We start from the raw sequence: 12,500 nt of genomic DNA on the forward strand, positions 1-12,500 counted from the left end.
AAATCCTTCCCCCCCTCCCTTCCCCTCTCCCCTCTCCCCTTGCATCTTCTATGAGACGAGACGTGGGGACTTTCCTCACAGGCGCACCACCGAACGCTCATAATCCAGCGAGCAGAGGGTGCTAAGTATCGATCGAGTGGCTTATGTGTGTGTGTGTGTGTGTGTGTGTGTGTGTGTGTGTGTGTGTGTGTGTGTGTGTGTGTGTTTTTCACTGCTCTTGTTTTAATTGAGGGGGATAAGTGCAGTAGTTCATCCCTCATTCTAGAAGAGATAGAGTTGGCGTGCTCGGGCTTAACGTTCGCTCCTATATGCTCCTTTATGAGTCGAGGACGATGAAACATCTGGTCGATTTTAGTTTTGTCGTTTGAAATATTGAAGGCAGGAATTCTCCCCTCTCCGCTCCACTGTGGGGTCTCTGTGTGTTATCCCTCGGCGCGCGTTATGCCGGTACCATGCTTTACTCGCGCCATATTTCAGCCGAATGATTGTGTTGACGTGCGGCTATAGAACACACAGAGTCCATGCTCTGCTGCTGCCACATGACCTGTGCGAGGACCACTTTGGCGCCAGCAATGTGAATCAGGAATGATGATATATAAATATCGACCAGGTCCCCTCCCCACACACCACTCAGCCCCTTTTGCCCAACCAATGTCGCTCGACCTCACGCCCCCGCCCCCTTTCTCCACCCTACCTCTTGGTGAAATTGGTGGATGTTAATAAGGAGGAAAAGGCCTTCATAGGCAGGGGAGATCAATAATGCAAAGGGAGTCGTTAACCTAAAAGTATTGTTCCCTTGGGAGCGCCGACTACTCTGGTCTGGTCAACTGACCATAAAGGGAGATATGGCAGGAGGAGGTGGAGGTGGAGGTGGAGGGGTGGAACTGTATGGGGGGTGTTGAGAGGGTTGGGGGAGGGGTTGCCACCCATCATAGTGAACACTGAGATGGGAAGGTCTGTATGTGTGTGTGCATTTGCGTGTGCGTATGTATATGTCGGGTTGTATGAGTTTGTGCTTGTGTGTGTATGCGTCTCTTTTTGTGTCTGTGTGTCTATGTGTGTGTGTGTGTGTGTGTGTGTGTGTGTGTGTGTGTGTGTGTGTGTGTGTGTGTGCATATGTGTGTGTGTGTGTGCAGGCGTGAGTGTGTGTGCGTGCGAGTGTGTGTGTGTGTGTGTGTGCGTGTATGTGTCTGTGTGTGTGTGTGTGTGCAGTGTGTGTGTGCGTGCAAGTGTGTGTGTGTGTGTGTGTGTGTGTGTGTGTGTGTGTGTGTGTGTGTGTGTGTGTGTGTGTGTGTGTGTGTGTGTGTGTGTGTGTGTGTGTGTGTGTGTGTGTGCATGTGTTGTGCATGTACACAGGGGGAGAGTGTGCGGATTCTTTGCCTGCCTTAATATGCAGAGATCATCCGTCATCCGGCTCGGGCCTGACAGCCTGATGACTGATGCCTCCGAGGTGGCCACTCTTTTGGGGCCGGCCTGGCCATCTGGCTGCAGGCAAGGAGGATCATGGGAAGGGAAAAAGGGGGTCTGTCTCTCCATGTGTGTCTCCGCCGAGACTAGGTCCTTCTTCAGCTCCCTGTCTGCGCCGCCGACACTGAATCACTCAATCCGCGGAAGAAATGCATTTCATATTGTTGTGTGTGTGTGTGTGGGGGGGCATTTCCCCTCCTCCTCCAACAGGAAAGGTTTCGGGGCACAATGATACTTCAGCCGCTTTTGTATTGTATTGGAGCACTAAACCTGCTTCCTTTCTCCTCTTGTTTCTCTTCTACAGCCAATCATGTACGAGGGCCAGGACAAGAACCCCGAGATGTGCCGCGTGCTTCTCACCCACGAGATCATGTGCAGGTTAGTCTCCGTCTTCCTCATCAGTCTCCAGCAGCAACAATTAGATTCATTAGCTGATACTCCACTATGTGGTATGGTTACCTTTCTCATTAGGGTGTTAGCCTGAAGGAAACCAAACCCATGACCTCGCTGGTGTTTGTTAGCCTTGTGTTCTTGCTCAGTTAAGCTCTGGGCACAAACACTGAACAGCACAATCAACAAATCAGATCCTAGCACTTACCAGCCGTGTTGAACTGACACTCAACTGTTTAAAAACAGCACTAACTGATGCACTTATTCTTACTGCACCGTTTTTAAATTGTCCTAAAATTGTTGAGAGAATTGCTTTAAAACTTAACTGTTACCTTGTTGTTAGTCGCTTTGGTTAAAAATGCATCAGCCAAATGTAATGTAATGTAATGTAATGCAATGTAAAATCAGCTTACAGCCATCGTAATCATTCGGTATTCACAGACACATATTACAACCATCATAATCATTTGATATTCACAGACACATACAACCATCATAATCATTCGGTATTCACAGACACATTTTACAACCATCGTAATCATTCGATATTCACAGACACATACAACCATCGTAATCATTCGGTATTCACAGACATATATTACAACCATCGTAATCATTCGATATTCACAGACACATACAACCATCGTAATCATCCGGTATTCACAGACATATATTACAACCATTGTAATCATTCGATATTCACAGACACATATTACAACCATCATAATCATTCGATATTCACAGACACATATTACAACCATCATAATCATTCGGTATTCACAGACACATATTACAGCCATCGTAATCATTCGATATTCACAGACACATATTACAACCATCGTAATCATTCGGCATTCACAGACACATATTACTGGGGTGTTATGTTTCACTGAATCCAATTGAATTGCTAACATTACACTGGGAGGCCTATGTTGTATACTCACTAGCCAACATTCAGCCTTGGTCCCTGTGCTGAGCGTTATAGAGAGCTGGCTATCTTTGGGAATGGAGGTGAGGTAGGGTGAGGGTGAGGGTGAGGGTGAGGGTGGGGGTGGGTGGGGTGTCCTGCATCCCCCTACTGGGTAGCACTCATTAAAGAACACCCATTGCTCTTAATGCTGTGTAATTATGGGCTGGCTGGGAGCAGGCTGGCTGGAGGCCCAGGAGGAGGGGGCCTGCTCCTGGGGTCTGGCCAGTGGGAGCTGGGGCCTGGGGCTCCGAGGCCTGGAGGGGGGGTGATGGGGAGGTGATGGGGGTGCTAGGAGGGTAGGAGAAGGAGGGGAGGGTAGGAGGGGGCAGGGGAGGGTAGGAGGGGGCAGGGGGGGTTGGGAGGGGGGTGGGGGTGGGGGGCAGGCAGTGTTAATAATGCATTAGAGGAAGCGCGGGTGCCATGTGCCATGCTGGGTGCCAGGGGAGGTATAGATGCCCGGCTGCCCCACCGCAGAGGTTCCTGGAGAGGCAGGAGATTTCTGGAGGGGGGGTTGGTGGACTGGGGCTACAGAGGGCTACAGCCCCTCAAATATTCCTGTGTTGCAACTTTTTGAAAAATGAAATTCTAAAAAGCATTTTCTTCTTCACAGTATGCAAAATATGTGCATATCATCACAGTATACAAAATATGTGCAATGTGCGATGTGCATGTACAAAAAAAAAAAAAAAAAAAATTTTTTTAGACGCTTTTGAAATTCACTTTGGAGCAAGGAGAGGAAAGGCTTTTTTTCTTTTCTGCCTGCCGTTGTCTCCTGCTTTGGCTCTGGCTTGCTCAAGGAACAGCTTTTGAGGATTGATCGCGGCACTGGAGGTCAGCAGGTCGACTTCTACCCATCATCCCCCTGGACATGGCAGCTGTGGGTGGAAACACAATAAGCACTCCAAACATTATGCCTCACATCAACCTCTTGACACTGGCCATTATGATCTCACAACGCGCTCTACAGTTACAAATGGACCTAAAAACCTAAACCCAATTCAAACCGACAGTATTGGTTGGTGTTCATAATAATGATGATGATAATAATAAGCATCACGGCCTGGAGTTATCATCATAAACAATGAAATACCATTCATTTTCCTCTGAGAGAAGGAAGAAATAAACAATGGCATGATACACAATGCAGAGGGCAGTTTATTTTCCCCGGCAGATCAAGTGAAGAGTGCTCGCACATCGTGCCGTACTCTTGCTCTCGAGAATCGGTCTTCCTCCAGGATGATCGTCTTCAGACAGGATCCATTTTCATAATGACGCCTTGCTCCGAGTCGGTCATTACGTGATTGAGTGCGATTATTAGCAATGCTCCCCTGATGAATGGTGTGTTTCCATTCGCTAATGAGAGAGAGATGAGAGACACCATCTCCCTCTCTCTCACTCGCTCACTCACTCTCTCTCCCAGGTGATAGCAGAGTCTTTATCAGGTCCCTTATGGTACCCAGAGACATCAGGCGGCAGACAGAAGCGTTGTCCTCAGCAGCTGTTCAGCATAGTTACAGGCTTCCCAGCGGCAGCAGCCTGCCTGCCTAAAATTTCCTGTCCTGGCACTCAGATCCAGCGCTGTCATTTCGAGCCCCTTGTTGTCCTTCATTGATGCTTTCAGTTCTTTTAAGTCTTTGGATGATTAAGCCGTACAAATCAAAATCTGGCCTTTCCCGCTTTTCTTTCAACGTAGTTAGAAGTAAGTAGAAGAAGATCACGTTAGAAAAAGATTTCCATTAGGTGGGCACAGTGCAGAGTGTACACTAGCCTACATACAAACCAGTCAAACTTGACATTGGCTCCAAAATAAAAACAACAACCTCTCCCCTACTCTCACCGAGAGAAAAACAAACAAACCGGGAAAAAATGCCAATTGCTACCATTTGCTGGCCCACCTGTGAAAGAATGGCACATTGGCCTGGTGGATCTGGACTCGGCATGGTCCATCGTCATGGCTGCCAGCCGGGAGCAGGCCAAGGTTCTGCTGCTCCGGTGCGTTGCGGTGCGGTGCTGGACTGGACTGGGCTGTGCTGGTGGGGGCGGGGTGGGGTGGGGGTCTGGGGGTCTGGCCGTCTGTGCCTCCAGTGCTTACTCGCTCCAAGCCAGGCCGCATCACATTACGGCTGGCTCGGCCGCTCGCCTTTGGGCCGGGTAATTATACCACTTGCCCTTTGAAAACAAGCCCTCCATTGACATCCACTCTCCCGGCGTCTTATCGGGGACCTGGTGATTCAACAGGAGGACTGTTCTTCTCTCTTTCTCTCTGTCTCTCTCTCTTTCTTTCTCTCTCTCTCTCTCTCTCTCTTTCTTTCTCTCTCTCTCTCTCTCTCTCGCTCTGATGCCTTGTCTTCAAGCTCCCCGGGGAAAGCTTTGAAGCCTGTCTGTTTAGTTTTTTTTTTTTCATTTTAAGTGTGGCTCTGATATTTCAGTGCTGTGCGTTAAATCCTGCCTCTCTGGCGCTGACGCCAGTCCACTCTTTGGACATCTGAAGTGAGTGCCTGGCCGACTGCACCGCCGGTGAAAATGATGTCAGTGGCTGGCCAAGTGTGATTGTTTTTTTTTTTTTGTGTGTGTGTTTGTGGAGCAAATCATTCTTTCTCTGAATCATTCTCTTACCTCTCTTCTCTGCCTGTTTTCATGTGGATGGGTGGAGCAGGATCATTGTTTTTAGCTCTATTAACCCGTCTAGCGTTAGCTCTTAGCAGCCTTCAATGAATCTGAATGATCTGATTCCGTGCCATCCTCGGTGCAATAATATTGCTATGACCCGAGGTTTCAGATTAGGTACCCAGCTATTGTTTGGTTGGCGGCTGTCTGCCCCTCCATCATTAGCCGGCCAGGCGATAGCCTAGGTGGACCCTGGGGGGGGCGCACCATTAAGGTGATATTACGGAGGCTCCACCAAGGTTTGTTTTTGTGTGAGAGGAGCCCCAGAGTCCCAGGAGGGCGGCGCTGGTGCTCCTGGGGTCCAGTTTGTTTATAACACTCCTCTCACAGTTTGAGGAGGTTGTCACCACAGCTGCACCGTTGGGTTTCCAACGCTAATTGGTCTCCTGGAACTTTGCTAATGGTTCCGAGTAGCTGAGGGAATAACTTATTGTGTCGTGCGCTATGGCAACAGTCAATCTCGGTTGCACACGCACACGCACTCTCACACACACTCTCTCTCTCTCAAACACACAAACACACAAACACACACAAACACTCAGACACAAATAGCAGAGCAAAAAAAAAACAGTGCTTTTTTTCCACGGTACTTAGAGATCAAACAATGTGATAAATGATTCATAAAGCAGGTTCATTTCGCATTCGATACCCCTACATGTGGATTGTTTGTCAAATGGCAAATGCAATACTCATCAGTGAGGGGCCAAGTCGGGATGAATATAGGCGGATTATTGGTCTCTTTGCGGTCCAAGCCCCAGGATTATAATTGAATCACAGGAACAAAAAACATCTAAATTACCTTTTAAGAAAGCAATCCCCTCCCAAAATGAGGCATTTAATCATCAATTAAACAATATTGTTTGTCATTAGTCTCATTTGAAAACCTTAACCGCACACATTCAGATTGCTTTCACCAGTTGGCAGGTTGAATGTTAATATAGACAACTCTCTTCATAACCCGTCATTGTTTGAGATGCAATAAAAGTCACTTAACACCGACCCTTTGTACAAATAAGCTCATTTGTTTGTGTTTAAAGGCAAACAGGGCATTGCAAGTGACCACCATGCCAATAAGATGGGAGGTTTGGAGAGAGAGCGAGAGAGAGAGAGAGAGAGAGAGAGGCACATTCTGGGGGTAACCACATACCACCACATGTGGTGCCAGCTGGGGCCGAGGGCACGGGCAAGGGCAGGGGTGACGGAATCGGGGGGTAGGGCAGCGGGGACACTGGGGTGGCACCAGGACATCTCTGGGCACTGTCCAAACTGTCAGCGGCTCAGCGGGTGACCTTGGCTGGACCCCGGCCCAGCTGGAGCGCGGGACGAGCCGGGGTGTGAGGGCAGAGTGTCAGGCAGCCGCCAGCTTGCTCACGACTTGCCACACCTCTCTCTCATACACACACACACACACACACACACACACACACACACACACACACACACACACACACACACACACACACACACACACACACACACACACACACACACTGCCATTTCTCATCTTTTTTAAAAAGCAAAAACAATCTGGTGCCACTGCTCAGTGAGAGAGCTGCATCATATCACATCCAGTATATGCGCCACCACCTCTCACTAACTCCCCAATCCCAATATGTCAATCTGTCTCTCTGGCAGACACATGGATGCTCACCTTCCTCTCCACAACAACACTGTATCATCATGGATGCCTGTGACAAATAGAGCCAACATAAACAAATAGTCCCCCAGATGAGCTCAGATGTTTAGATGTCTGTGGAGTATACCTGATCCTGACCTGCTTGTGTGAAGGTACTCTTCAGGAGCACTGTATTGACTGTGTGTGTGTGTGTGTGTCTGTGTGTGACTTGTATTTCAGTCGGTGTTGTGACAAGAAGAGTTGTGGGAACAGAAATGAGACACCGTCTGACCCCGTCATCATCGACAGGTAAGAGCGAACACGTCTCTCCTCGTTTCTCTTGCAGGAGACTGCCTGAGAGCTGATCACCTGGATGACACAGGTACCACTGACACAATCTATAGAGGTTCAATATTTGTCTGTCCGTCTGTCTTCAGGCTGGGATTCCGAGACTGTTGGGGTGCTAGGCACCTCCTCAGTGGGGAAATGTCCGAGGAGACAAGCAGAATGTGCCTTAACGTGATTAGACAAGAAAAAAATACATTTGCTACTCTTTTGTCTGAAGCAATGGGCTTGATTTTGTCACTAGAAAAAACATAATATTCTCTACTCTTTTGTCTGAAGCAATGGATTGTCTCTCCACACACAGTTTTTTCATGTTATGATTATGAACTGCACTGTACTTTGCAGCCTCTGAATAGGAAATGTACTCCAAATTCTGAAAACAATATTTCTATATGAGCGTGAAACCGCCCTGTCAGCAGAGCACTTGGACTGCGTGATGAGAGAGATTTGCGCTCGAAGTGATCAGCTCTGGCCACATCTTGAGGCTGGTTATCCCCGCTGCGGCATCGGAGTCTAAACGTGTGAAAGGCTCCGAGATCGATACGTAGCACCGGGGGAGCACACTCCCTGCCTCCTCCCGCTAGCCCAGGAATCCATTTACAACAGGAGCCAGTTTGATTGTGCGGGTCACGTGACCCGTGCGAAGAGTACAAAGCCCATCTGCTAGGTTTTAGTTATTTATTTATTTATTTTACAGACGCCACATGTCTGTCTGGTGTTCAACGCAGATGTACCGTTTTTACAAACACTCCATTTAGGCTTTTTCATTGCATTTGGTTTAAGGCGCTTCCTTAAAGACGACCGGAATTCGATTTCAGGAAATAATGAATTTGATTTGCTGTGATGTAGTTTACAGTTAGTTTGCCTCGTTCACAACTTCCCAGAAGAAGAGCCTGCACAGGACAGGAAGTCGGCGGCTGGACAGAGGTTTGCGCCTCGATTAAGCCAGGAGTGGCTGAGGGAGTCTGGGAAAGAGCAGCCTCTTTCCGAACGGGCCAGCAGTGGCTACTAAGGGCGCTGGGGTCATTACCAAATCCATGCTGGCTCGTTAGGATGGCCTTGGAGAGAGTCCAGGGGACAGAGGCAAGAGAGAGAGAGAGAGAGAGAGAGAGAGAGAGAGAGGTAGAGAGAGATACACATGTACACAAACAAACAAACAAACACAAACACACACACACACACACACACACACACACACACACACACACACACACACACACACACACACACACACACACACACACACACACACACACACACACACACACACAAGCGCAGTTACTCACACCCAAAAGACAAAGAGAGGCCGAGTGAAAAAAGCGTTCTCACCTCTAGCCACCATGTAGCGCCTCTGATTAGTGTGATGGTCCTAACGCGTGGACATGATGTCACCTCTCTCCCGACCTGCCACCTCCTCCTCACAGCTCAGCACACAAACTCAACTCAGCTCTTCTCATAGTGGGACTTCCACAATTACTGTAAAGGTCCTTTTTATGTCAGCAAAATGATTTCTAATTTGAAGAATTGGAAATGAAATTGAAACATAACAAATGGAAATCCTTTACAAGAAACGTTTTACTCTCTCCACAGAAGCTTTTGTGCTTTTCTAACAGGGCTCCTCATGAATGCCAGCAAAACAATAGGTCACATCTGTCTCTGTGTGTGTGTGACTGTGTGTGTGTGTGTGTGTGTGTGTGTGTGTGTGTGTGTGTGTGTGTGCGTGGTGGGATGGCTCACATTTGTGTGCGTGTGTGTTTGATTAGACCCCTTTGCCACCACCTAGCATCCTCGCAAGGCTCGGATGGGACCGCGACCATTGCCACGCACCAACGAACGCGCGAGCACGTGGGAGTGTTTACGGGCTGACAGCGGCGGGGTGCTGATTTAGAGACGGCCCGTACGGCCCGTACGACTGCATTTTAGCGGCCTATTAGGGCGCTGCAGTATTTATGAGTGCGTCGCCCCGCGCTCCTTAAAACCAACAGATAAATCAGACGAGGGCGGGTGGGGGGGGTGGGGGGTCTGCAGCAGGAGGGAGGCCGCCAGCCCGCCATGCAAATCACTGGCATCACTCGTCACTGTAAAAGACCGCGTTAATGACCGCGATTCATCGGCCCCCGTCACACACGCCCGCCACCTTTGTTTCCAGCGCCTCTGCCGGGCCACTAAATCACCGCGCCTAGCCCCTGCCACGGCGGCAGGACGGCGCGCTGGTTGCCAGCCTTAAATATAGCCGCACCGCCAGCGCGTGCAGATATGCACAAACACACACACACACACACACACACACACACACACACACACACACACACGGGATAATGTGTTCATATACATGCAGATTCACACACTCATGCAGATAAAGGCACACACACACACTCATTCTCTCTCTCTCTTTTTCTCTCTCTTTCTCTCTCTCTCTCTCACACACCAACACACACACACTCACACACACACACAAACACCACTAATTCAAGCAAGCCTAGACAAATGTACCCACAGACTGTCACTCCTTAGTCGTTTCAGAAACAAAAGCGATTTTCAAAACACTCATTCTTTCATCTGAGCCAACCTGTACTTTAAATGATTTCCATCCACTCTCTGGCTCTTTAAAAGTCATAAGAAGCAGGTTAAAAGGTTGAGCGTTGTTACGCCCCCTCTCATACCTGCACACTGTGTCTCTCGCTGCTCCTGGAATCGAAGTGCCAGTCAGCTCCGCCCCAGGCCAGGCCCGTGCCGTCAGGGACAGCTGAGAGGGTATAGGTGAGGTGAAGGGTGGCCACGCCGGGGATTGTGGGCCAGGACCTGTGCATAAACCAGGAAGTGGCTCTTTCCTGAACGCCTGCCCATTTGAGGTTTGGAATAGTGCAGAGGCAAGCAGAAAGTGTCAGTGGCGCTGGTGAAATATTGTTAGCCGGGGTTTAAAACAGGTGTTATTACAAGCTAATATTGCAATTAGATTGCCCGGCTCCTACCCCGGGTGGGGCAATAAATTCCCCGGCACTATCAGGGCTGACTAGGGGCTGAGCCTAATTACCCCCCTATTCCTGTCGACCCCCCACCCTAATCCCCCCATCCCCCCTCATCTGACACCCCCCAACTGGCTAATGTGTCCTCACGCTCTGGCAGCCCTGGGACCCCCTCTCCTCGCCCCTCCATTTGTGGTTTCCACGTCAGGTGGCTGGGGCATTTAGGAGGGAAGTGCGGAGGGTGGGGAGGAATGCAAAGGGGACCCAGGAGCACTTCCCCCATTACAGGATGACCCCGGACCCCCCCCGTCGTCCTCCGCCACACACACACACACACACACACACACACACACACACACACACACACACACAGACCACAACCGTGTCTGGGCCATCTACTGTGGTCGCCCCACTCTCTCCGCGCTCTCTCGGCCGGTGCAGCAGGGCAGCAGGTGGGGGCTGTGTGTCCTGAAGAGCTCTGCTCTCCCCCGCCAATCTCCTCGGCCTCCTAATCACCACCCCTAGGACCATTAGCAGGCCCGGCCTCGTTAGCTCAGGGCTGGATTAAAACCCTGCAGGGACCTACCAGTCTCCTTTAAAAGCTCTCCTCTCCTTAATGTGTGTGAGAGACGTCTTCTCCATTCACGGAACCCAACTGTGTATCACCAACACTAGTAGCTAGATCTCATAAACTGTCTCAAACTGTCAGTTTCAACTGTGAGTATGAAGCCGATATCAGTTATACTCAGTTATAAAACACTTTCACGGTATATACCACTATATACCACAGACCTTTAGTTTGTTTATTTATTTGTTTGCTATGGGTCTGTGCCCCTGTCAGAAGCACCAGCGGCCCCCGTCTGGATGCCAGTCACTCTGAGTGTGTGTGTGTGTGTGTGTGTGTGTGTGTGGGGGGGGGGGTGGGGGCTGGTTGTGGCTGGCTGGAGCCTGTGTGCCTGCCGCTGGTCAGGCGTGACAGGTCAAGTGGCTGGCTGAACGGCTGAGTCCCGCTGGGGAATTGGAGGTGGAGTCACTTGTTTAGTCTGACCCCTCCACCAACAACCACCACCACCACATACTACCCAGACACACACACACACACACACACACACACACACACACACACACACACACACACACACATCAACCCCACCACCCTTTGTCTGCCCTAACTCTGCCCCAGCCCCCCCACCACTCACCCACACCCCCACCTAAGCGCCACCCTTCACATGCTTAGCTGACTCTTCAGCTAGACAGGGCTGCGGCACCGGTCACCCCCCTTAACACAAATCACCACTGTCCCCACTAGCCTCGCACACACACAGATACGAGCTCGACATCTGAGTCCACAGAGAAATGACCCATGTTAGAAAGTTGAGGTGTCTGCAGAAAAGTGGTGACAACAACAACAACAACAACAACAAAAAAACAACCAAAAAAAAAAAAAAAAAAATTGTGTGGTCCTCACCCCAAGTGCCATTGTCATCTGAAGGGGTGCTTTTATTCACAGGAACAGAGCAAAGATGCTCAGCCAGATTTGTTGGTTGCGAAACATCTGTTAGACTTTATTAACGAGTTCCATAACTTATTTAATGGCTCTGCGCTAATGACAAACATCCCGTATTATTGAAGCTGCCATTCGGTGCAGATGTGACGATGACGTTCACGCTTTCGCTGGTGCACAAGCATGTTGATTTACAGATGGCTTTAGACTGAGAGCAAAAGGTTTTTTTTGTTGCATTCAAAATCAACAATAGGATTTATGATTTGTTCGATCCAACATGAATGTTGACCAATTATGGGTGGTGTCATCAGTTTGCCATGTGCTTAGCACATTTTCGCACTCTTGAAACGGACCCCCGGAAAAATGTGACAATGGAGAGCTTTTCGCACATGCAGTGTGTCTTGTTTTTCAGCTGTGTTTACAGCGTACGGGACAGACAAGGGCTGGAAAGGGTTAGAGATGCCACTTACGTGTGTGTGTGTGTGTGTGAGTGTGTGTGTGTGTGTGCGAGTGTGTGTGTGTATGTGAGTGTGTAATAGAGAGGGTGAAACCTGAGGATGAATCTGAGAGGGTGTG

At 49.4% G+C, this 12,500-nt stretch overlaps 1 protein-coding gene across 4 annotated transcripts in view; it reads left to right on the forward strand.

Moving 5' to 3' along the window:
* Positions 1-12,500, forward strand: part of LOC125286514 (transcription factor COE3-like) — a 109,484-nt gene that overhangs the window by 19,598 nt on the left and 77,386 nt on the right. For all 4 annotated transcript variants that reach the window (XM_048231661.1, XM_048231664.1, XM_048231663.1 and 1 more), the window contains exons 5-6: positions 1,772-1,845; positions 7,350-7,418. In XM_048231661.1, coding sequence (XP_048087618.1) covers positions 1,772-1,845; positions 7,350-7,418 — 143 coding nt within the window. The remainder of the gene's footprint in view (positions 1-1,771; positions 1,846-7,349; positions 7,419-12,500) is intronic.

This window comes from Alosa alosa, chromosome 21 (assembly GCF_017589495.1).
Source record: "Alosa alosa isolate M-15738 ecotype Scorff River chromosome 21, AALO_Geno_1.1, whole genome shotgun sequence".
NCBI lineage: Eukaryota > Metazoa > Chordata > Actinopteri > Clupeiformes > Clupeidae > Alosa > Alosa alosa.